The following is a 25,019-nucleotide window of genomic DNA, read 5'->3' as shown; positions in this document are numbered from 1 at the left end:
TCCCGGTGGACTGCCACTGACCTTTCACCGACCAGGACTCTTAGTCACATGCCATTCCTGGCCCAATCATTGGATTGGATTGTGACTGGCTCAGACTGGGTCAGGGAGAGGCTGTACCTGCTAGTCAACAAGCCTCTGCCCAACACTGGAAAAGCGGGGGTCTATTAGTAGGGAAGTGGATGCTGCCCTCGAGCACCCGAGGCAGGCCTGAGGGACCACATGGGGCATGTGTGGACCTGCCATGAGCACACACACAAGGTGACTGACTACAAGGCCTACACACTGCGAATGTGGGTACAGGTGGGCAGTCAGGAGTCCTCTCTGCAGAGCCACTGACAGAGCACGCTGGCCCCACAGAGGACAGCCAGGCCAGCATGCCAGGGCTGAGGGCTGAGGGCTGTTGGGTGCCAAGGAGGGCAGGCCTCAGAGGGTACAGGGCCTCTAAGGAGTTTGAACTTAATTCTGAGCACCATGGGCAGCCTGCAGAGTTTTGAGCAGGGATGGAACCAACCCTGAGGTATGCCTTTGTCTGTTGGGGGGAGAGGCCAGGAAATGTGTGGGGAGGCAGAAAACGCAGAGCTTTGGAAGGGGCAGAGGCAGAGCTTGGGGAGCTATCTCAGGAGCTTATCTCCCCTTATTCCCACCTGGAATGTGTAGATCATCACCCGCTTTCAGACAGGTTTCTGCTAAGAGCCCCGGCGCCCTAGTTCTGGTGTCTCCAGGAATGCGTCTTCCAAGGAGGTGCTCCTGGGTGCTCTGCAACTTCAGGGTCTTCTGTCCACCATGCCCTCACACCCACCCCACCCTGTTCCTGGCACACAAAAGCACTTACTATAGCTTCCGTGAAGGGACACGCTCACACTCAGGAACCAAGCTTTCACTGACACACAATCACAACGGTGGTGGGTTCAGATCCCTGCCCAACCTCTTACAGCTGGGTGACCTCAGACAAATTGCTGGATCGCTCCATGCCTCAGTTTCCTCATTTGTAACACAGGCAGACCAGCACCTACCTCAGGGTTGTCGTAAGGATTAGATGAATTATGACACCTATGAGTACCAGCTGGTGTTATTAGCATCATCAGGTACAAAGCACCTCCGCACACACGCACCACAGCAGTGAACCATGCCAGGCCTGGGTGGGCTGAGGCGCCCTGGGCTGGCCTGCACCTGTGCTCTCAGGCCTGGGGCTCTGGGCAGTGGCAGCAGGACGGCCGGGGGGTGCAGCCAGGCTGACAGCAGATCTGCAGGGCAGGGTCCTCACCCCGGGCCATCTGGCTGGGGCTGAAGGTCATGGAAGCATCAAACTGGGCCTTGAGCAGCTGAAGTTGCTTCAGCGCCTGCATTGCCTCTGGGGCGACCTCAGCCAAACCTCCCAGAAGGTTGTAGTTCTCACCAGGGTCCTCAGACAGGTCAAAGAGCAGCGGGGGCTCATGGGCAGTCAGAGGGCTGGAGGCGTGGCAGGCAGGGTCTGGCGTGGTATCGCTGTGGACAGAGCCTGGAGGGGGGGGACACGTCTGTGCAAAGGGCAAGAAGGGGAGGAGGGTCCAGGCTCTGGGGCTACAGGAAGGTCGGCAGGGCCGGGGTGAGGAAGTTACCCTGGGTGAAGAAGTGAGCTTTGTACTTTCCACTCCGCACAGCAAAGACCCCATGGACCTCGTCTGGATAGGCCGAATAGAAGAAGAGAGACTGCCGGGGGCTCTGGGGGCAAAGTCAGGGATCACAGGGTGGGCGGGGGTCCCCCAGCACTTATCTGCATGTATCCGGAGCCATCAGCCTTGTGTCAGGCCCTGGATATGGAGCTGCTCCTTGCCCACCCAGGAGCCCCACTGGCAACACCATTTGGATGCCACTCCACAGAGGCTCTGCGGGCTGGAGCAGGAGAGCCAGGGTCTCAGGGTTGTGAACCCTACCTTGCCTGTGCCCAGCAGCAGGGGGCTGAGGTCAACACCATCCAACGTGACGTTGGGCAGCGGAGCCCCTGTCAGGGCTGCCAGGGTGGGCAGCAGGTCCAGGGAGCTGGCCAGCTCATGGGTCACCCCTGGAGGCAGAAGGCTGTGTGATCACTCCATTGGCCATCAGGGCTGGGGAGGTGGGGCCAGGGGTTCATGAGGGGAGGGCCTGAAGACTGACCAGGAGCGATGTGGCCTGGCCAGAAGGCCAAGGCAGGCTCTCGGACACCTCCCTCAAAAGTGGTTCCCTTTCCACAACGAAGAAGGCCAGAGCAGCCGCCATGGGACATCCTCATGGTCTCAGGCCTGGGACATACAAGGAAGTCGTCAGTGAGGCTCAGGGTGACCTCTGGTGACCCCACCCCAGGGTTACATGCTGCACACAAAAACGGCCAGCACATGCCTGTCCCCTCTGGGTCCCTCCATGCCCTTGTGACCCCCAGCCTCCCTCATGCCCTGTGGGCCACCAGAACATAGCCAGCATCTCTTCAGACACCCTTAGCCCATATGTCCTCGGCCAGTAGCCAGGATGGGAAGACTCCAGTGACCCATTGGTGAGGCATCAACCAGCATTTCCCCGCCCCCTGCCACAGCAAACCCATTGTCTGCAGTGAAGATGACCAGCGTCTCTCCGAGCAGCCCCAGGTCCCCCACAGCTGTCATCAGGGCCCCCACAGCTGCATCCAGCTCCATCAGGGAGTCCCCAAATGGCCCTCGGCCTGAGCGCCCAGAGAAGCTCTGCCCACTGAACTGGGGGTAGTGGGTGTGCTGTGGGCAGAGACAGGAGTTAGCGCTGGGTAGGAGTCAAGGGCAGCTCAGGGGACAGGGCCAAGGGCACTCACGTGAGAGGCGTAGTACAGGAAAAATGGCCGGCCCTGGCGCTGGGCATCAGCCATGAGGTCACGGGCGAAAGCCACATAGCGGGCCTCAAGTCCTGGCAGCCAGGGGGGCTGTGCCTCCACGGACAGGTTGGCCAACAGTGGGATAGGGACCAGGCCCTGGTCACAGCTGCCATCACAGGGGGTGGACGGCGGAAAGCAGGTCAGGTTCTGGCAAGGGCCCTGGTGGAGCAGTTCCATTCAGGAGTCTGGGCTGTGGGGTGGGGCTCAAGGGGTGAAGGGGAAGGGGACTGGTGGGAGGTGGGGAGGAGGGTGGTTGAGGGCCCTGGAGGTTCCTACCTGGTCATGGGAGTATGGGATGCCCAGGAATCGATGGAAGCCCTGGTGGGGGGGCAGAAAGGCCCCCTCAGGCCCCACCCCAAGGTGCCACTTGCCAGCTATCCCTGTGAGGTAGCCTCGGGCAGCCAGGACCTCAGCCAGGGTCACCTCCTCCGGGGGCAGGCCCCCTCGGGAGCTGGGCTCCAGAACTCCAGGGTACAGGCCCATCCGAACTGGGAGTCGGCCGGTCAGGAGCGCAGCCCTATAGGACAAGTCACAGAGTCCGTGAGACAGAGAGAAACTGAGGCTGAAGTGGACACATGGAGGAGGGAAGAGAGGGAGGAAGAAAGAAACGTGACCTTCTCCAAAGAGACAGAGCATTTGCCTCCCCCACTGGAGCCCAGAGTGAATCTGGGAGATGCTGTATTGACTCCCCTGCCTCCTCACTTACCGGGAGGGTGTGCACAGAGACATGGGCACATAGAAGTCGGTGAAGCGCAGCCCCCCTGCGGCCAGCTGGTCCAGGTTAGGGGTGGTGGAGCTGGGGTGCCCATAGGAGCCCAGGTCCCCATAGCCCAGGTCATCAGCAAAGATCAGCACGATGTTAGGTGGGCCAGCAATGGCCAGGCCTATGGCCAAGGCCAGAGCAAGGGCCCACAGTGCCACCATGGCACACAGCACAGATGGGGCCGGCACAAGAGACCCTTGGGAGGGAAAGCAAACTGGCTCCAGCAAGGTCTACCTCAGAGACTCCAGATCCAAACACTATCTTCTGCTGAGACCGCAGATCCAGATACTATCCTCCCCTGAGACCCCAAATCCAGGTAATACCCTCCCCTGAGACCCCAAATCCAGGCACTATCCTCCCGAGACCCCAGATCAGACACTACCCTCCTCTGAGACCCCAAATCCAGCCTCTACCTTTCCCCTGAGACCCCAGATCCAGGTACTATCCTCCGGAGACCCCAGGCACTACGTCTCCCCTGAGACACCAGACCCAGGCACTACCCCCTTCTTGAGACCCCAGACCCCAATACTCCTCGACCCAGACAACCCCTTCCTGAAGTCCCAGTGGACTTCAGGGGACTTCCGGAGACCCCTGACCTCAACAGAACCTAGGAGACCGTAGCCTGCGGTATAACTCCCTGGAGACCCTCGGGGACCAGGACACCTGATTCGGGCGATCTGACTCTCTTCACCTAGAGGTTACGGCTCAGGCTCGTGGTCAGGGACAGAAGTCACATGACACTGACCCCCGGGTCCGGCACGGCTGGACGAGGGTAGTGCCGGGCCGAGGAGGGGCGGGTCGGGACAGCGGGCAGCGGTGCCCTCCGCCGGCGCTTCCGCCTCGGCTCCGCCCCGCCCCCGTCCCCGCCCCGCGGTCCCGTGACCCTCCGCGCGCGGCAGCCGGGGGGTGGGGCTCGCGGGGGCGGGGCCTGCTCGGGCGCGGACTGGGTCGGGGTTGGGCTTGGGGTCGGGGTTGGGCTTGGGGTCGGGGTCTGGTGATCCGGGGGGGCGGGGGTGGGGGGGGCGCGCGCTCGGCCCCGCCTCTCATCCCGAGGCCGTTGGAGGGGCTGGCGCGGGCCAGGCTGGGCCGGTGCGCGGAGTCGGGCGGGGCCCCCAAACCTCAAGCTGGGAGACTCGGGTCCTTTTGGAAAGGCCCTGAGCGCAAGGGGGTGTTGTGGGCATCATCGCTGGGTGAGCCACGCAGAACGAAGGCTGTGGAACCCACTGACTCCTGGCTTTCCCCCCAACGTTACTTCCGGCGCTTTTCTCGAAACACGAGATAGTAAATTCTTTCAAACCCTTTCCCCTTCTTGCACGTGTCTGTGTGTCAATGTGTGTGTGTCAGTGTGCATGTGCGTGTGTGCGTGTGGTGTGTATTGTGCGCGCGCGCGTGTGTTGTGTATGTGTGTCAGTGTGCGTGTGTGGTGCGTGTGCGTGTGTGGTGTGTGTGTCAGTGTGCGTGTGTGGTGTGTATGTGTGTCAGTGTGCATGTGCGTGTGTGGTGTGTATTGTGGTGTGTGTGTGTCAGTGTGCGTGTGTGGTGTGTATTGTGTGCGTGTGGTGCGTATGTGTCAGTGTGTGTGTGGTGTGTGTGTCAGTGTGCGTGTGCGTGTGTGTTGTGTATGTGTCAGTGTGCGTGTGTGGTGTGTATGTCAGTGTGCGTGTGTGGTGTGTATGTGTGTCAGTGTGCATGTGTGGTGTGTAGTGTGTGTGTGTGTGTGTGTGTGTGTGTGTGTGTGTGTCTGGGTATATGGGGTCTGGCCTGCCTTGGGGTTACACGATGGGAAGAACCCACTGGCAGAGGAGATGAGTAAGCTCTGGCTCCGTCACTGGATAACCTTGGACGGATGACTTCACCTTTTTGCTCCCCAGTGGGTTTAGCTATCTCGAAGTCAGAGGGAGTACCCAGGAGGATGGTTAGGCGGGTGTTTTACTCAGTGCAGTAACTGGGGCCCTCAGCCAGCAGCTCCCTTAGGGCAGCTCCCCGTACCCCAGGAAACTCTCTAGGGCAGCTTTCTGGCCTCAGTTTCCCCCACAAGCTCAGGGCATCCCTCTGGGACCTCTGACCTCAGGAAGACCACGACCTTGATTTCTGGTTGAGGAGGTTTTCTGTGGCTCCTGAGCCTGGAACCAATGGGAGAGTGGACAGCAGTCCGAATGGCCTCTGGGGACTGGGGTGGGGGACCAGGACACAGCTTCCACTGAAGCCCAGTCCTGGCTGGGGAGCTGGTATTTTCCTGATGAAACATGAAAGCTCAAGACAAGAGGGAGTGTGGGGGAGCAAAATTCGAAGGGCAGGGACTCTCAGAGATGGGGCTCGGGGTTGTGGTCAAGGCTTGCTGCTGACCTTGTGGGGAAAGGAAGGGTCCAGTCTCTGGCAACCCATCCCCTTGGTGGCACATTCCACGGTGGTTTCTGGGCCTTTGCGTGGGAGTGGTATGGGGTTGAGTGGCCAGGACAGGAAGTTTTTCCATGGCCCAGAAATCTTTGAACCTGTAATTGGAGCTATCACAGCTGGTCGGCGCTATGAATTGGAGTTTAAAAGGACTCCACCAAAAGCACTTTCTTCCCTTTCAGCAGCAAGCTGGAAACTACCCCAGGCATCCGAGGACCTGCCCTGATTCTTGGGAAGAGCCTGCCTGTGGTTGTAATGTTATGCAAATGGTTGGCATCTTCCCCTGCGGTTCCTGAAGGCTGCTCAGGTGTGTGCACACGGGACAGCTGAGCCAGCCCAGCCCTGACCTCTAGGTGGGGGAAGTTCTGTGTGCTGCCAGCTATGTTTGTTCAAAGCCAAGCCTCGGCAGGCGTCTGAGTCTTTTGGAGATGTGAGTTCTTTCTTGGCATTGCTGCAGAAGCTGGCAGGAGGGTCAGCTTGGGATAGAGCCCTGATGGGAGGCAGCCTGCCAGCGTGCATGATGCGGCTCTGGACGCCTGGGACATTGCTAATTTGGAACTGACGCCCACAGTTAGGAGAGGGGCCTTGCAATGAGAGGTGCTGGTCTTGTCTTTCTGTACCTAGGACAAGGGAGGAGAGGCCTCTGTCTCTTGGGCCTGTGTGGGGTGGGTGGGTGGGGGGTGAGTGCCTTCAGTGAGAACACCCAGCCCACATGAAGGGATTCTGCAGTGGTTCCTGGGACTGGCTGATGTGGGGACCCAGGACATCAGATGCCATCTGTGCAGGCCTTCAACTCCTCCCTTGTTGCCCTCAGCAACCATTGTTCCTGTTCCTTGACCTGGCCCACCCAGGTTGTATTTCCTCTTCCACAGCCACCCTGATGTGGTGTGGTTGGCCCCAGTTCCAGAAGGGCACTGCTGGTGGCTGCATGTCTCAACCAAGGGAGGGAGGTTTGCTTGACCCAACTTTAGTCAGGCTCCTTAACCTTCTCCTAGGCCCATCTGTGCACTTCCTTGTAAATCCTGGTTTTAGCAAGAACCCTCCACCCTCGATATCCGATCCGGTTCATTCGTTCTTTCTTTCTTTCTTTCTTTCTGTTTTTAAGATTTTATCTACTTATTTGGGAGGGGGCAGAGGGAGAAGCAGACTCCCCACTGAGCAGGGAGCCTGACATGGGGCTCCATCCCAGAATCCCAGGATCATGACCTGAGCTGAAGGCAGATGCTTAACTGACTTGGCCACCCAGCGGTGGGTGTCCCTTGACCCCCCTACCACCTCCAGCTGATGTCTGATCACCTGGTCTGTCCTTGGCCAGAATCCTGGTAGGTTGGTTTAGCCAGAACCCCCCTCACCACTGATGTTTTTTTCTTAGTGAAAAAGTCAGTTTTTTCCACTGACCCCCACTTGCTGCTTGGCTATTATAGGTCAAGTTTTCCTTGACCCTCATAGGGTCCCTGGCTGGGTTTGAAAAACTGACAAAGATTAACAGGAGAAAGCCCACACATTTGTTTTACTTTATAAATTTTACCTGACATGGGAAGCTTCATAAGGAAATGACCCAAAGAAAGAGTTAAACGTGAGTATTTTATGCTAGGTTTGATGGGGACTGGACAGCTGTGGAAGAATATGGCAGGTTAAAGAGTACGAGGTTAGTGAAGTCAACTGGGGAAGTTTAGCGAGGCCAGTTTGTTGGGATTCTTCCCTTTGTCTTTGGCACAAGGATGCTCCTGTTCTCTGGGGATAGGGAGGGTACCTCTCACAGGAGGGTTTGATGATCTGTTTCAGGGGACAAGGGAGGGGGAGGTCAGAGTGACCTTCCTGCTTCTGCTGTTTTCTCAAACTACTTCAGCTTAAAATACTCGGCATGTGAGGTGTCATATTTTGAGGCAGCATGTTCTGAACCCTATCACTATAGATGCTCACTTGCCCTGCTGTGATCAGAATTGAGCCCACACCACAAAACTCCATCCCCATGGTCTGTGTACCTACTGTGATGGTCCTGAATTAAGCGCACCTTACTGTTTTAACTGGTTAAATGTATGCTTTTCTAAAAATTCTGGTTAGTTGACATACAGTGTTGTATTGGTCTCTGGTGCACGACATCATGATTCAGCAGTTCCACGCATCGTTCACTACTCATTGTGGTCAGTGTCCTTCTAACCCCCGTTATCTATTTCACCCCATCCCCTCTGCTAGCCATCTGTTTGTTCTCTATAGATAGCAGTCTGTTTCTTGGTTTGTCTCTTTTTTTGTTTGTTTGTTTTGTTTCTTAAATTCCACATATGAGTGAAATCATACGATATTTGTCTTTCTCTGACTGACTTCTTTCACTTAGCATTATAATATGTAGCTCCATCCATGTCATTGCAAAGGGCAAGATTTCATTATTTTTGATTGCTGAATAATATTCCTATATATACCACTTCTTCTTTATCTGTTCAACAGTCGATGGACATTTGGGCTGCTTCCATAATTTGGCTATTTTAAATAATGTTGCATTAAACACAGGGTGCATATACCTTTTTGAATTAGTGTTTTCGTATTCTTTGGGTAAATATCCACTAGTGGAATTACTGGATCACAGGGTAGCTCTATTTTTAACATTTTGAAGAAACTCCATACTGTTTTCCAGAGTGGCTGCACCAGTTTGCATTCCCACCAACTGCCCTACCATTTTAACAAGTGTCGTGAATAATTCTTTCTTTAACAAGATGCTAACTGGGAGGCTCTCATGTCATCCATTGGAATGGAGAGGATGATGGGAGGGCTCCCAGAAAGGGGGTGCAGTTCTGAGCAGATAGATTTCCTGCCCAGGAGTGCTGTGGCTGGTGTGAAGTGGTATGCCTCTGGGTGCGGCTGTCCCTCTGCCCCCTGCCCCACTCAGTGCAGATCAGTAGGGATCCTCTAGTTCCAGGCCTCTGAGCTTGCTGATCCCTATCTGAAATTTTTGACCTTATACCAGCCTGGCTAGCTCCCCACCTCCTTCAGGTCCATTGGGACGTCACTCTATCAGTGAGGCCTTCCTTGGTGTTCAAGCATCCTCTCCCACCCCTCTGCCCAGTTGTGAGCTGCTGCTCTTGTGCTCACAAGGAGGGGGCACGAACTAGTTGACATAAGCAAGGCTTAGCCTTGGCTGGCATGTGGCAAGTCCATATTATTATTCTTACCATTATTGTCATCATATGGTGGGGCCGGGCCGGGCCCATGAGGATTTCCAGACAGGGAGGGTGTTCCACAGAGGGGCTAGGGAAGATAGGGCTTACCTGGGTGACAACAAGGTGGAGAGATAAAGAAAACTTGTCAGTTGAGTTACCAGCAGGGGTCAAGTTTGTCAAGTTTTATTTAATCTTGCATGCAAGGGGAAAGCCTCTGAGAGACCACTTCAAAGATTCATTCATAGCAGGAAGGAGAATCACTGTTAGTCTAGATACAAAACAACCTCTGGTTACAGATCACTTACCTGTGAATGACACTAAGCTGGGCTGGTGACTGGTTCCCAAAACAGATTATGCCATCATTAAAGTTCATCAGATCCTTGCATGTTTGTTTCATCAGGAATGCTAATTTCTGAAGCTCTGCCCAGACCAGGTGTGGGACAATTTTTCCTTTCCAGTGCTTTCAAGGAACTGGATGGAGCTCAGAATGAGCATCTTCTCAAGGAGATCCAATATTTAGCAGCAGACGCTAGACTCAATGTGTATGGCAGCTGGGACACCCACTGCAGAGCCTGGTGCAGGTCTGGCCTTGGGGGCTGCTGTTACTGCATGGGTCCCAGGGTTTGAGGAAGATAAGGTTGTGGTGTAAGCCCCTCAGGGGGTCACAGTCTAGCCTTCCAGGGTGAGATAGGGGTAATTTAATGTAAACACAGAAGAGAAGACTTAGACACCAAGATAATTGTACCATTTTGCACATCTCTTTCAGCAAAGTCCCGAGGAATGGATATTGGAGGAAGATGATGCTAAATCAGGTAGAACTGAGAGTGAGCACACGTTCTGGATCTGAGGGACCGGGATGGTGTTGACTGTGCACTAGTAATTAAAACTAGGGCTCACAACAGCCCCTGTGATGAAGCTGAGATGCTGAAAACTTGGTTTAATGGTGTTGAAAAACAAAATTCAATTGAATAAATGTAAAGACCTAATTAGCTTTATTCAGTGATTCTTGGATCAGGCAGCATCCCATCCAGCAAGGAGGAAGGAGCTCCAAGGAGCTGTACACAATGGAATGATTTTAGAGGCAGAGGAAAGGGCGACAAGGAAGATTAAAAGAGTGGATTGCGTCAGGCAAGGTCACCTTCCTTTAGGGAAGGCAGGGGTCTCATCACTCAGATGACCTCACTGTGCTGACCAGCAAATTCCAGACTGGTTTGAAATTCCACTACTGGGAGAGGTTGGAATTGCCATTAGGTTAGGTTATAAGTCTTGCTGGGGATTAGCAAAAGCGACTCCATTTTGGAGCCTGTTGTTTCTTTTTGGCAATGGAGAAAAAGGCATCCAAAGACCGAGACAGGAAGGTGTTATGCTTGACCTGCTCCGTTGTCCCATAAGTGTCCTCTGAGAGGGCCTGGAGGACATCCCCTCACCAAGATATTAAGGGGTGTAGTTTGGAATAGGGAGGGGAGCAGCAACACTCCTGAAAGGCTCTGGGGAGGCTGGCTGCTGTAGGGCAGAGAGGAAACAAAATGAGATAATGGGGTGGCAGAGTGTGGTCATCATGGTCGAACAGAAGGGTGTGGACTCAGAGACCATTGGCTCATTGGCCATGGAGTCACCCTCCAGGTCACAGAGGGGATTGCCAGTGGAGGCTTGGGCAGTGGTGAAAAGACCCTGGGTCTCAGGAACTGGCCTGGACTTGACTCACAACGCAGGAAAGTCACTCCAGCTCCTCTTCCAATTCCTGGACATGAGTCATTCACAGACCCTGAGCCCTCTGCCAGAGGGAAAGACCTGGCGGAAACACCCAAGGCTATGCTAAGTCTTCCCTATGGCCTCCCTTGAAGGGAGGTGTGGCCTTTTGCCAAGATTGCTATGCACTGGGGGGGTGGGGGGGTGCACACCTGAAGCTTTCAGAGATTGTTGGGTACTGGTTCTGAGCTAAAGCCATTTCCCAGACATTCTGGTGTCCCTATAGTTCACTGATCAGCAGGGGGCTTTGGGAATCAAGTGAGATATGCATTCTGGTCCACAGTCCATCTCACAGTGGACACAGTAGATATGTGAGTCTATCTTGTATTAATTTCTCCAGTTGTCAAGATATATTGAGCAGCCAATGCAACACTACATGCTGGTCCAGGCAAGGACTTCCAAGGCAGGAAGCCCAGTGGAGGCCTCTAGGGCTCCCCTCTTACATCAGTTGAGGAAACATCAGCTACTTTGATCGCTAAACCCCCAAACCTCAGGGACTTAATACAACAGATGTTTATTTCTTGTCCAGTTTGCAACATTGGCAGGGATGGGGGGGTGCTCTCTGCTCCATATAGTCATTTAGGAACCAGGACAAAGGAAGTGCTGCCATTTTCAACATGTGGATTTAAAGTCATCCTGGATACCTCCATCCAGCAAGCAGAAGGGTGAAGAGAAAGCATGCAAGCTTGAGTAGGAGGCATTTATGGGTCAGGCCTAGAGTGGCACATATCATTTCTACTTGTATCAGTTCCAGAACTCTGTGACGTGGCCCTACCTAGATACAAAAGGGGTTGAGAGGTGTGGCCTATTGGGGCCAGGAGTTGGGGCACCAGCTTTCCAACACCTCAGTTTGTCAACTGTGGCAAAAAGAGTAAATCCCTAGAGGACCAGTTCTATGTGTTGCTGGGAGAGAGTGCATTTCTGGAAGCTCAGACTAGGTGCTTCTCTTCTAGTCTTTCCAATGACTTTGTAGGCACTAATCCTGGTGTATTAAATCCCTTTCTGCTGAAATTAGCTGTACATGAGTCTGTAATCTATACCTAAATCCTAGCTTTTGCAGTCAGTGAGGTGAGAGGTTGGGGAACTGGGAGGCAAGTGTGTGAGGGATCACTTGGAGGGACACGAGCAATGTCAGAACTTGGGGTGAGCAAGCAACCTGTCATCAAGACACCAAAGTCCTGGGATGCCTGGGTGGCTCAGTCAGTTAAGCATCTGACTCTTTTTTTTTTTTTTTTTAAGATTTTATTAAATAGCAGAGGACCTTCTAAATCTAGTAAAGGCCATCTACAAAAAACCTTCAGATAATATCATACTTAATGGTGAAATATCAAACATTTTCCTCCCATGACTGAGAGGAAAGCCAGGCTGCTTGCTCTTACCACTTCTACATGACACTGTATTGGTGGTCCTAGCCATTGCAATAAGGTAAGAAAAAGAAATAAAAGGCAGAAAATTCAAAAGGAGAAAGTATTTTGTTATTTGCTGATGACATGATTATGTAGAAAATCCTAAGGAACCTATAAAAATGCTACTAGAACTAAGTGAGTTTAACAAGTTTACAGGCTACCAAGTTTATACACAAAACCAGTTGTATTTGTATATACTGGCAACAAACAATTATAAAATGAACTTAGAAACAAAACAAATGAACAAAGAGAAAAAGAGACTAACAAAAAAATAGTACTAACTATAGAGAACAAAGTGATGGTTACCAGAAGGGAGGGGTGGGTTAGGGGGATGGGTGAAATAGATGAAGGGGGCTAAGAGTACACTTATCACAATGAGCACTGAGTAATATACAGAATTGTTGAATTACTATATTGTACATGGGAAATTAATATAACACTATATGTTAAAAATAATAAAAAGCTCTAAAAATAAAAAATGAAATTAAATTTTCATTTGCAATAATGTGAAATAACAAATTCTTAGGAATAAATTTAACAAAAATGTGTGAGAATTCGACACCGAAAACTACTAAGCCTTGCTGAGATAAATTAAGGAAGACCAAAATAAATGAGGGGATTTACCATGATCACACATTGGATGATTCAATATTAAGAATCCATTCTTTCTAGATATATTTATAGATGTAATTCAATACCAATAAAATTCCCATCAGGTTTTAAAAAAATTTTGTAGAAATTGACAAGCTGATCCTAAAATTTATATGGACATGAAAATGACCTAGAATGGCCCACAAAATTACGAAAGAACAAAGTTGTAGGGCTTATACTACTTGATTTTGAGACTTTATAGAAATTAAGAAATCTGATATTAGTGAAAGTATAAATGTAGATTGAAGGAAAAGAATAGAAAATCAGGAATAGACTTGCATATATGTGATCAACTGATTTAAACAGACAAGAAGATACTGCTACACATCCATTAAAATGGCTAGAATTAAAAAAAAACAGTCAATGCCAAGTGTTGGCAAGGATGTGGAGGAAACGGAAAAAGTTGGAATTTAAAATGATACTACCATTTTGTAAAACTCCTTGCCAATTTCTCAAAAAGTTAGCATATATCTACCATAAGACATAGCCATTCTATCTCTAAGTATTTACCCAAGAGAAACAAAAGCAAAAGTCCACACAAAAACTTACATACAAATGTTCGTAGCAGTTTTATTCATAATTGTCCCAAATTGGAAACAGCCCAAATATGTATTTTAACAGATGAACTGATAGGCAAAATATGGTATTTTCTTTTTTCTTTAATAGCTTTATTTATTTATTTGTTTATTTATTTATTTATTTATTTATTTATTTAGAGAGAGCACACATGTGGGAGAGGGGCAGAGGGCGAGGGAGAGAGAGTATCCAAAGCAGGCTCCACCCTCAGCACAGAGCCTGATGCGGGGCTCAATCTCATGACCTTGAAATCATGACCTAAGCTGAAATCAAGAGTTGGATGTTTAACCGACTGAGCCACCCAGGTGCCTCCAAATGTGGTATTTTCATAAAACGGAATCTTACACAGAACAAAAAGAAGGAAGAGTGAAGTTCATCCCTAGAAGGGCTCCATCCTTCAGGATGGAGGGCAGGGATGAGTAGGTGGAAGGGTACTCTGGCAGAAAGTAGGCCAGGGCTGCCCTGTCACTGAGAAAGTTGAGAAGGAGGGCGGCTAGGGACCACTGTTTTTTGTTTTTCTAAACCTAAGCCCTCTCTGCAGTGACAGTCCACTTCTCTGGCCCAGAGGACTCTCCTGCCCCCTCCACTGTACATAGGGAGCAGTTCAGTGCCCTACCGCTAGACTCAGTGAACCCCACCCCACTCCAGCAGCGTCCAACTGTGCTGAGACAGTTTACTCCCCCAGCAGCCTTCCTGTCCTTGCATCTATGCAGCCAATGATTCAGCTTTTGTTGGCTTTTCCACCTTCCGATCCCTTCTGCATTATGTCTTCTGGAGATGCCTGTAAACTGCTATTCCATTCGCAATCTATGTGCCTGTCTTCCAACACAGGGATGGATTTATTATTTAAAAATAGACATCGTTCTTTTTAACACTACCATATTGTACACTTAAAAATGGTTACGATGGTAACTTTGATGTTATGTATTATTTATCATCATAATAAAAAACCCACATAGTTCTTGAATTGTCAGTGACCTTTGCGGGGGAGAGGTAAACATGTGGGTAAAACTCACAGTCTTGAAGGAAAAGGTAATTGGAATCCCGAATGTGAAATTAATTAGGCAGATATTTCTGACTTTTAATTTCATTGTTAAAATAATATTTAAAATCCAATGCTTTTTCTAAGAATATACAACAAAGATCAGTCACCTCTTCACATCACTCCAAGTTTTGCCACCATATATGAAGAATGTTCTTTAGAAGGCACTCTTGGGTTGAGATGACAGAAACCAAATCTGAATTAGCTTTATGATGTTAATAACAATTAGAGTGTTTATTGTGTACCAGGCCTATGGTAAGCATTTCATATCCACTTATCTCGCCTAGCCTGCACAATGGCCCAGAAGGCCAGGAGCCAACCTGTGAGCTCTGAAGGTAAGTGCTTGCCTTATACCCGGTGACTGAAACAGGACCTGGCATGTGGCCAGAATAAATGGGGCATGATACAGTACCTACCATCATCTCCAACTTATCAGAGTGCGGAATGGTGCTCTGGAGACACAGGAAAGACCTAGGGAAGCTAGGTAGATTTTCCAGGCCATGTGGGTATTTGGAGCCTGAGCTGGGATTTTAATCCAGGCACCTGCTCCAAGGACAGCCCTCCAACCTGGCCATTATGTGGACTCTCAACCTAGAAGGGAAATTTATTGGCTCTTGAAACCAGTTTTGGTTTGAGGTGTGAGTTATATTAGTCTTTGTAGTTTCCAGGACCACCAAACCGGGAAATTAACATAAAAGTAGTCCTGGGATAGTGGTACTCCTCTGAAGGGACACATTTGGCTGCTTAGGATCCCCACATAAACATAGGCCCAACTGAGTGCATAACTTCAAATTACAAAATTCTCACAGAAATAATCTGCCATGAGTGAAAGTTGGTAGGCACCACAGAGAGCAAGATTAGACCACCAAAAAGGTCATATAATAGAATTATTGACTAGAAATTTAAAAATAAATATTTTTAAATGATTAAAGACAAGATATTTTAAAATTGCATTAAGTAAAAAAAGATAAAAGCCAATATAAAGAAAGAGTGAGCAGATTTGATAATGTACCAAATTGAGCTTCTAGAAATAAAATCTAATGGTCGTTGAAATTGAAAACTCCATAAAAAACAATATGGGGAGAATGAACAGCAGATTAAACACAGACAAAGAGAATATTAATGAGGTGGAAGTCAGAATTGGGAAATTACCCAGAATAGAGCACGAACAGAGAAAAAAATACTGGGAGCAAAATAATTGTCAATTTAGAAGTCTACATTGCTAAATTATCACTCAGGAAAGAGAGCAAAATAAGACATTTCAGAGACTGAAAGAATTTTTCACTACCAGACGTTCATTAAAAATATCTCAAGTATGTGCTTTCAGGCAGAAGAGACTGCAACCTCGAAGGAAAAGTGAGTGAAGAAACAGGCTCCCATGTGGCCAAATCTAAACCAGCACACACTGCTGAACAGCGTGACAATGAGGAGGCAAAATGACAGGGACAAGAGAATGAGAGGAGTGATGACAGTGAAAGCATCTAAGTCCTCATTGTTACCTAGAAGGCAGGCAGAGATAGGTTGAAAATTTAAGCGTATTTATGAAAGTGATAGAGAATGCATAACTTCCAAGCCAGTGGGAGTTGAGGGGAAGGGGAATAAAGAGCACTTGATCCATCCAGTGAGGACAGGAAGGGGGGAAAAAGAAGCATAGAGAAAAAAGATAGACAACACAAAATAAGACAGTAAAAATCTATCAAAACCTATCATCAATCACAGTAAATATACCATTAAAGGCCAAAAACTATAAGACCGATTTTTAAAAAAAATCTAGTTACACAGACTATGTATCAGAAGCATACCTAAGATATAAGGAAAAGCATGGAAAAAGACATATGAGGTCAACACTCACAAAAAAGGGCTGTGGTAGATTAATTACTAGAAAAAACAAGATTAAGGCAAAAAGCATTATTAGGGATAAAGAGCGGTACTGTATAATAACAAAAGGAATAATTATCAGAAAGGTATAATAATCCTAAACCTCTTAGCACTTAAAAACCAAGTCTCAAAAATGTAAAATCAAATCTGGCAAATTTCACGGGGAGATTGCTAAAACCAATATAATAGTAGCTAAATCCAATAAAATAGGATTTTAACCCATTTCTTTTGGTAATTTATAATCAAAATTAAAAAAATATATATGCAAAAAATATATATGCAAAATTAGAAAAGGCATGGAATATTTGAATAATACAGTTAACAAGCTTGATATAATGGAGATTATATATCTATATCTCCTTGCATCCAACAATTGCATCCAACAATTCCTATTGAACAGGCTATATTGGCTATTTTTATAGAAATAGCCAATATAGCCATGTACATGGCTACAAAGAAAGTCTTCACACAATCCCAAAAGATCAGTATTGTGCAGAACACCTCCTCTGACCATAATGCAATAAAATAAGAAATCAATAACTAAAGGTTAGTCCTCTCTCAAAAAGAAAAAAAAACCTAGTATACATTTGAAAATGTAAGTAAGCATACTTTCAGCAATTTCCAAGCCAAAAAAATTGATATTAGAAAATCAGAACAATGTGAAATTAAAAATACTACTTATCAAGACTTAAGGGACATTAAAGTGCCACTCGGAAATGTATAACCTTAAAACCTTACTCTCAGAAAAGAGAAAGACTAAAAATTGAATTAAATATCCAACTCAAGAAATTAGAAAAAGAATCATAACACAATAAAAAAGTAGAGATAAATAGAACAGAATAAAACAAAATAGAAAATACAGATGATAAGCAAAATAAAAAGCTGAGTCTTTTTTTTTTTGAAGATTTTATTTATTTGACAGAGAGAGAGAGACAGCGAGAGAGGGAACACAAGCAGGGGGAGTGGGCGAGGGAGAAGCAGGCTTCTCACGGAGCAGGGAGCCCGATGCGGGGCTTGATCCCAGGACCCTGGGCCCTGGGACCATGATCTGAGCTGAAGGGCAGACGCTTAATGACTGAGCCACCCAGGTACCCCTAAAAAGCTGATTCTTTAGAAATAATTTGTATTCCCAGAAAAGTAAAACTTAACATATCAGACTCAGGATGAAACGGAACCTAAATATATTGATAGACATTAAATAAGTAGAGGGAATAAAAAATTTAGCCAAAAAAATACACCAGACCCAGACAGTTATACAGTCAACTCGACATCCAAGGATTCCTGCCTCACACAAACGGCTCTGGAGTTTGGGAGAGGGTCTGATCTGCAGAGAAAGTTGGGTGTGAAGAGCTTGTAGGTTGAAGCTTTGATTTATCGACTTGGCAAAATGCGGAGCATCTACTGTGTACCAGGCACCACTCCTGGGCCATGGACACATCAGTGAACGACAATAAACAGTAAGTAAGTGAATTAGAGTGTGTTAGAATAGGTGCTGCGGAAGAAAGAGAAATAGATCAGAGTAAGAGGGTGGACGAGCATGGGAAGAAAAGTGTAGACAGGAGAGAAGGGCAGTCAGTGGAGGGCTGAGAACAGAATGCCCCACCAAGTTGTCATGGAAACCAAGGGGGAGTGGGGGAGCTGGGAGAAGCTGCTGAGGGAGGGCAGCGATGGGTTTTGGGTGAGGAAGTGGGCCCCAGGAGTGTGAAAGGAGGGACGGGCAATAAAAGGAGGTGAAACGAGGCAAAAAACTTTGCCAGGAGAGGACCCCACCACAAGGGCCAGGAGGGTGTGGACCACAGATGCTGGAAGGGGCTTAAGAATGTGAAGGTGCAGGGCATTACATCAAGGGCATCAGATGACTGAGGTTTGGGAGGCCAAGGAGGGAGAGGGCAGCTGGTGGGGTAGGGCAAGGGCCTTTGTGTGGCCTGTGGGCCCGGGGGCAGCTGTATGGTTGTGGGCAGGGGCCTATCTGGGGATGTGCCAGACACTGTTCTAGGTGCTTTGCCCACATGAATTCCCCCAAGGCCCTATGAGGCCTGTTTGCATCTGAGTATGTGTGGTGGGAGAATGTGGGAAAGAAGCAGGGAGGGTGAGAAACATCTTTCTGGAATCTTGGCCTGGATGGAAGGAGTGGGAAGCAGAGGGCCATGGGTCTGGTGACTGGACAGAGATAGGAGTGCAGAGGGGGCTGGGCTGGGACAGGGAGGTGGGCAGTGGCAGGCAAAGGGTGGCTCTTCCTGAGAGGTGTAGTTTGCTGGGCGAGGGGCTGCTCAGGAGTTATAGAGGAGGTGGTGAGGGGCCTGGTTCTTTTATTCTCAACAAAATAAAGGGCAAAGACACCCACTATCCTTTGGCTTCATCCTCTGCAAACCCACCATGAAGCGGGGATGGAAGGACGTAATGTGGGTAAAGTGCTTCTGGGTTCTGTTATTTTTGCTGTTTGCTGGGGTGGTGGTAGAGCTGGGGGAATGTGCAGGCTTGGAATTCATTCATTATGTGCCCATCCTATGTGCCAGGCACTTTGTGGAACCAGTATAGGACTGAGCAAGGGCTCTGGTATCTCCCCGGGCAGTGTTAGGCCCCGCTGAGCCTGGAGACCAAAAATCTGTTGGTTGCTGATCAGCAAAATATGAGATTTTTCTCCCAAAAGATTTTATAGCAGCAGTGCAGGACTAGAGTGGGACTCATCCAGGGCAGTAGGTTGGTAGGGGGAGGCCTGGGAAGCTGAAGGGGCTCCCTTGAGGTCCAGGCTGGGTGGGCAGGTTGACAGGGCGAGTGCAGAGGTCTGGGCTGCTCCGACTGGGGGTGAGGAAAGGTGCAGCCTCCTCTTGGCCTCCTTCCTTCATCCACCCGGAACCAAGGACTCTAGCAAGCATGTTCCTGGCCTAGCAGCCAGCCACAGTGGGATGAAAGGCTGGCAGCTGGGAGTAAAGGCAGGGGGGGGTTGTGGTGGGAGGGATGGGGAGGGCAGGGTAGGCAGGAATTGTGGGCCTGGTGACTTGGTGGGGGATGGGGGCAGGAAGATAGTGGAGACAGGAGAGGGGGCTGGGAAGCACTAGGTTCCTCTCTCCAGGGCTGGGCCACAGGAAATCCAACCCTTGTGCTTCCCAAGGTGCTTCCTGCCGATAAAGTGGCCTTCTGACAGGCCCCTTCCTGCTCCCCCCTTTCCCCAGCCCTCCCATCCTGCCCCAGTCCCCAGGGGACCCTCAGCTCCCCCACTCCGGCCAGGCCAGTGGCCTTGGGAAGAGTCTGGTCAAGGGGGTGGGAGGTCTGGGCATCCTGGGGCCACACTTCCGGGCAGGGAGGGTCCGCCCAGGCTTGAAGAGAAAGCAGGACCAGACCCACAGACAGCGCTGGAGATTCGGCTCTGTGGGGTCAGTGGAGTCCTGGGAGGCAGAGATTTTTTCCTAAAGGGGTAGTGGATGGAAGAGGAGAGAGCCAGGTCTCCCTCAGGGGTTAGGGCTGGTCCTTGGGAAGAGGGCCTTGCTCTGGGGTGATGAGAGACGGTTCTGGGGGCAGAGGAGCGGGTAGTGGGGGCAGGGGTCTTTGTGGTGGGCAGGTAGTGGTCAAGGTGGCTCTGTGGGGAGGGATCTGTTTTGGATGGGGTGCCAAGTACCGTACCTGTGGGGTTAGGGTGTTTCCAGGTTGTCATGGGGAGGAGTAGGGAGGTTTTCTGTGTGTAGGGGGTTCATTCAAGTTTATTGCTGGGAGCCTCGGGGGATCCAGGGCTGTTCTTGGAGAAGGCTGGGTGAGGCTGGGGCGGGGGTGGGGGGGTGGGAGGCAGGGACTCTCTTCTACCGGAGACCAGAGGGTGTGCCCATGCTCGGTTGTTCTGTGAACATTATCAAGTGCGTCCAGTGAGAGAGCGAGCAGCTTCGCTATGGGGGTCAAGGTCTTTCTTTGGGGGCACAGTCAAGGCATGTCGGGGAGTTCTGTGGGAGTCAGGAGCTGTTTTTAGGGAGATCAGGGATATTCCGACATTTAGGGCTCCTCTTTGCTCTCAGGGGTCTTGGGGGCACAAGTTTCTCAGCATTGGGGTAGTTCTGTGAGGGTTATCAGTGTTGGGGGGTGGCACGCTCCAATGGGGCGGTGGTGCCTGAGCTAGTTTCTTTACTGCGCTCCCCTCTTCTCCGCCCACTCATCACCCCCTCCCGCGTTGCCACGACAACGTGTAAAACTAAAATTCACTTCCCCGTTGCAGGTGGAGACTAGTAGCGCCCCCTCCCCTAAGCCTGTCCTCATAGGTCGCGCCCCCATCCTGTCGTCGCTAAGGTGACGGGAAGGGGGCGACAGGCGTTGGTCTAGGCAGACCAGGCGGCCTGGAGAGTGGGTAGGAGGAGAGGCGGCCTTGGAGTCCAGAGCGAACTCGCCAAACTCGGCTGGGGATGCGGGAAGCCGCGCTGAACACTATTCAGGGTGGTCGTAAGGGTTAAGTCGGAGGGTTAATTGGCTCTTGCTGTGGGAGAGCCCCTAGCCCCTCCCTGGCCCCGATGTCCCCTCCGTCTCACACCCAGGACCGGGGCAGTGTTGGTCACTGTCATCTCCCACGGGCCTTGAGTGGGGCAGGGAGGTCGGTAGAATGGGGGAGAAGCTGCCACCCCCGGAAATTAATTCTCCTGTTTTTCTCTCCCCTTCCTGCCCTCTCTGGTCCTTGTACCCAACGCGGACCCCACCCCAGCTTCAGGACCCCCGGCTCGCGGAATCTTCCTCGGTGGTCCGCGGATGCTCGCACGCAGCCGAAGGGCGGCGCGGCCCTCGCGGCTCAGCCACTCCCCCCACGCCAAGGCCTAGGACTCCCCACACCCCCCGCACAGCCCCCAGGGCCCCGGCCCTGTGGGGCGGCCCAGGCCCTCCGCACGAACCCTCCCACCTCACCCCGGGACCCGTACAGTCCCCCTCGTCCCCGGTCCCCGGCTGGCCCTGAGCCCTCCCGGCCCCCGCCTCCGGCGCAGCCCCCTTGCCACCCCCGCTTCCCTCCCGGCTCAGGCCCCCTCCCCCCGCCGCCCCCGCCCCCGGGGAAGGCAGGCGCCGAGCTGAGCCGGGGCCGATGCAGCTGAGCCGCGCCGCCGCCGCCGCCGCCGCCGCCGCCCCTGCGGAGCCCTCGGCGCAGCTGTCCCCCGCGCCGGCCCCGGCCCCGGCCCCCCCCGGCCCCCTCCCGCACAGCGCGGCCGACGGGGCTCCGGCGGGGGGGAAGGGGGGGCCGGGGCGCCGCGCGGAGCCCCAGTGCGCTCCGCTCCCGGCCGCGAGCCGCCCGGGCTCCGGCCCGGGCGCCGGCGCGGGGATGGACGGCCCCGGGGCCAGCGCCGTGGTCGTGCGCGTCGGCATCCCGGACCTGCAGCAGACGGTAAGCCCCACCGCCCCGTCCCGGCAGCGCCCCCGCCCTCCTCGCCCAACCCCCCCGTCCACCACCGCCCCCCCCACCGGCGCGCTCTGAGGCGGGCGCCGGGGACCCCAGGCCCGCGGCTACTCACCCCTCCCCCGCCGCCTCCGCGGAGACCCTCCCCACCGCCCGGGCGGGGGCGGGGCCCGGAGAAGCACCGCCCTTGGGGCGGGTCCTTGCCCGCTGGACGCGGAGGCGCGGGGTCCGGGGCTTGGGCTCGGGAGCCCCGGACTCCTGCAGGGGCTCCCGGGACTTGGTGCCCTGCGCCGGGCCGGGCGGGGCCGGTCCGCGCTCACCCGGTCCGCACTCATGAGCCCGCACCGCCGCAGAAGTGTCTGCGCCTGGACCCGGCCGCGCCCGTGTGGGCCGCCAAGCAGCGCGTGCTCTGCGCCCTCAACCACAGCCTCCAGGACGCGCTCAACTACGGGCTCTTCCAGCCGCCCTCCCGGGGCCGCGCCGGCAAGTTCCTGGACGAGGAGCGGCTCTTGCAGGAGTACCCGCCCAACCTGGACACGCCCCTGCCCTACCTGGAGGTGAGTGGCGGGCGGGGGCGCGCGACCGGGGGCAGGAGGCGAGCGCGCGGGGCACGACCACAGAGTTCCGTGACAGTAGCAGTGAAGGGCACGGCAGCGAGGGACGCGGACCCGAGGAGTCAGCCGTGTGTGTGTGTGTGTGTGGGGGGGGGGGGTGTTTGTATGTGCCCAGCGCAGTGAACGGTGCATACAGTGCGTGTGCGAGGCGCAGTGTGCGGTGTGTGTAGCGTGTGAGGTGTGAGCAGTACGTACGGCGTTTGCGTGTGCAGTGTTTGCAGTCAGCATCTTGTGTGGCGGGACACGGATGGTTCTGCGGGCTGTGAGTGGTGAGCAGTGTGTGGAGTAAGCGAGTTACCTGTACGCTCATCTGTTCTCCTCCCCTGCCCATGGAGTCTCTGAGGGCAGACCTGAGTCTTTCTCGTTTGCTCACCCATTCATAATGGAAAGGATGTTGAGTGCGCTCTCAGGTGTGGGGACACAGACTTATAGTTTGGGGTGGTGGTGGCAAGTGCAATGAGCATTAAAGTTTAAGCATTATGGTGTCTGAGCTCAAAGGTGGCTTGGCCTCTTTGGTGGCACAGGGAAATGGGGTTAGTTCTACTCAGGGCATGTCTAGGAAGGTAAGCCTGGAATCAGGTCTTAGAAAAGGAGTAGCATTTTCCAGGGACTCCTGGGGATGAGAATGAAAGAGAGAGGGTGTTGCAGGTTACAGGACAGCAGGCATGCATCCCATCTGAACTTGGTGTTGGCTCTGTGTCTGTGGTAGTACATGGGAGTTTGTGTGGCTGGCAGGGTGAGTAAGCAGGACTTGGTTTTGTGCGTGCATTCGCTCACTCAACCCAGGTGGGTGCCTTTTCTCTGCCTTTTCTTTACCTGAGCAGTTTCGATACAAGAGGCGAGTTTATGCCCAGAACCTCATTGATGATAAGCAGTTTGCAAAGCTTCACACAAAGGTAAGGAGGAAGCCACAGAGAAGGGACTCCAGAGGTTACCTCCTGGCCTCCATGAGCAGTGTTCCCTTCACTCCAGCCTTGGCTGGATTTTGTGATATCAGAAATGTCCTTTAAAAATTCCCAAGAGCCCTCCCTCTGTTCCCAGCACCTTCCACCCTGGCTTGGGGCTGACCACTGTCCCTCCAGTTTGGCTCAGTCTGTTTTCTCTTGTGTCAGGGGCCCAGAGCAGGTGTTGGGGCAGCTGGAGGCCTGGATACAGACTCCAGCACTGTGGCTGTTGTGTGGGTGGTCTGGTGACGGGTTTCAGTCAGATCAGACTCTTACTCACCCCTCTGGTGGGCCCCTGGCTGGGGGTGGTGGTGGAGTATGATCAGGCATGGTGTCTTGGTGAGAGCCTGGGTGGAACGGAAGTGAACAGGCACCTGATGTTCTCATTTACGGGAACTGGGAGGGAGTGGAGAGAACAAGGGGCCTAGCACTTAGTGGTCACCCAGTGCTGGGCACTCATGATTGGGCACCTCATTAATTTTCTCCTGGGAGGGGCTATTATTACCTCGTTTTCCAGATGAAGATACTGAGTCCCAGAGAAGTTTTGTGACTTGCTTACTTACAGGTGTGCAGCCAGTGAAACTGGGGCTGAATCCAGATCTGTCTGATGCTGGGGCCCTGTGCTTAGGCACACCTACTGAGCACCATTGCTAGGTGGGCCTGACCCCAAATGTTCTTTGGGGGCTACCTCACTGCCTTCTCTGAATGTAGGAGAGGCATTGTGGGTGCCATGGCCCCTACCCACAGGCAGACTCCCTCAGCTCCCACCTCAGGTTCCAGTGACCAGTGGACCTTTGCTTACTGGACACTTCATTGACAATCTCTGGAAGCTGTCTCCTTCTAGGAGAAGGATCTGAGCACCTGTCACCTCTGGGCCCCAGTGACCCCTCTGTGACCATGGAGCCTCCATGCCAGGTTTCTCTGCTGCCCCTGGGGCACATGGGGGTCAGAGGTCATGATTTTGGCTGGGCAGAGACTGTGCCCTCACTCTCCACTTGCCCCAGTGTGACCCTGTCACTCTGGGTTCCTCCCCAAATGGTTACCCCTTCTCTAAAACTGTCCTGAGCAACTCACAGGACACTGGTGACACTTGTGACTATTGACCTCCCATGAGTCCCCCTTGTCTTTAGATTGAGTTTCAACTCCTTACCCCAGCCCCACATGTTTCTGCCTGCCTGGACCCTAATCAGCCCTCACCATCACACCATCCCCTCTGGGTCTAGCTGATGTCTCTCCCCTATCATGAGCACCCTTCCTCTTGTTTGATTGTCCAGACCCACCTTAGGAGGCTACCTCCTGTGGAGCAGTTCTCATGGTGCCCTCTCCTATTTCTGATGCAATCTGAGTGTGTTTAGAAGACCTGGGGCCTCCAGCCAAGGCACCTTGCCTTGTGCATGCAGCATCTGTAACATCAGCCTCAGTGAGGCTTTGCGGAGTGAATTAATGCATGACTAGGTCAATGAATGAAAGGCACTCAAAGTCATGTCACAGGAGGGGGGCCACCCACGGGTGAGGAAGGGCCTCGGGGATAGGGGTCTGCCTTGGGGTGATCTCATGAGGAAGAAGGAACAGACCACCTTGGGAGTGATGGGGCTGTGGGCTGTGGTGGGGGTGGTTCCTGCCTGGGTGCCTTGGGC

At 52.2% G+C, this 25,019-nt stretch overlaps 2 protein-coding genes across 5 annotated transcripts in view; one reads left to right on the top strand and one right to left on the bottom strand.

The window, feature by feature from the left end:
• Nucleotides 1-1,053: 1,053 nt before the first annotated feature.
• On the bottom strand, nt 1,054-4,487 carry ARSA (arylsulfatase A). Of its 3 annotated transcripts, none has more exons than XM_027595735.2 (9): nt 4,281-4,487; nt 3,561-3,813; nt 3,131-3,371; nt 2,795-3,013; nt 2,551-2,720; nt 2,134-2,258; nt 1,914-2,041; nt 1,599-1,701; nt 1,054-1,498 (listed from the first exon to the last, which is right to left on the bottom strand). In XM_027595735.2, exons 2-9 carry the CDS (start codon nt 3,776-3,778, stop codon nt 1,179-1,181), a joined length of 1,524 nt encoding a protein of 507 aa, XP_027451536.1. In that variant the 5' UTR covers nt 3,779-3,813; nt 4,281-4,487; the 3' UTR covers nt 1,054-1,178. The 3 variants fall into 3 exon arrangements, with proteins under 3 accessions (XP_027451536.1, XP_027451537.1, XP_027451539.1); XM_027595736.2 differs by having other exon boundaries at nt 4,309-4,487; XM_027595738.2 differs by lacking the exon at nt 4,281-4,487 and adding an exon at nt 4,031-4,201.
• Nucleotides 4,488-20,274: 15,787 nt separating this feature from the next.
• Nucleotides 20,275-25,019, top strand: part of SHANK3 (SH3 and multiple ankyrin repeat domains 3) — a 51,266-nt gene continuing 46,521 nt past the window's right edge. The window contains exons 1-4 of one of the 2 annotated variants that reach the window (XM_027592746.2): nt 20,275-20,890; nt 21,147-21,812; nt 22,178-22,381; nt 23,263-23,334. In XM_027592746.2, coding sequence (XP_027448547.2) covers nt 21,516-21,812; nt 22,178-22,381; nt 23,263-23,334 — 573 coding nt within the window. In that variant the 5' untranslated portion in view covers nt 20,275-20,890; nt 21,147-21,515. Of the gene's footprint in view, nt 20,891-21,146; nt 21,813-22,177; nt 22,382-23,262; nt 23,335-25,019 lie in introns of those variants that run through there. The other variant, XM_027592747.2, reaches the window with a different exon arrangement.

This window comes from Zalophus californianus, chromosome 9 (genome assembly GCF_009762305.2).
Source record: "Zalophus californianus isolate mZalCal1 chromosome 9, mZalCal1.pri.v2, whole genome shotgun sequence".
Lineage (NCBI taxonomy): Eukaryota > Metazoa > Chordata > Mammalia > Carnivora > Otariidae > Zalophus > Zalophus californianus.
Note: the sequence above shows the minus strand (reverse complement) of the source record. Positions and strands in the feature narration are given on the sequence as shown.

Coding starts and splice junctions, on each gene's coding strand:
- ARSA (XM_027595735.2), bottom strand. CDS start 3,778: ATGGTGGCACTGTGGGCCCTTGCTCTGGCCTTGGCCATAGGCCTGGCC. Junction 2,721..2,794: donor TCCTGTACTACGCCTCTCAC/GTGAGTGCCCTT, acceptor CTCTGCCCACAG/CACACCCACTACCCCCAGTT. Junction 1,702..1,913: donor TGCTGCTGGGCACAGGCAAG/GTAGGGTTCACA, acceptor CTTTGCCCCCAG/AGCCCCCGGCAGTCTCTCTT.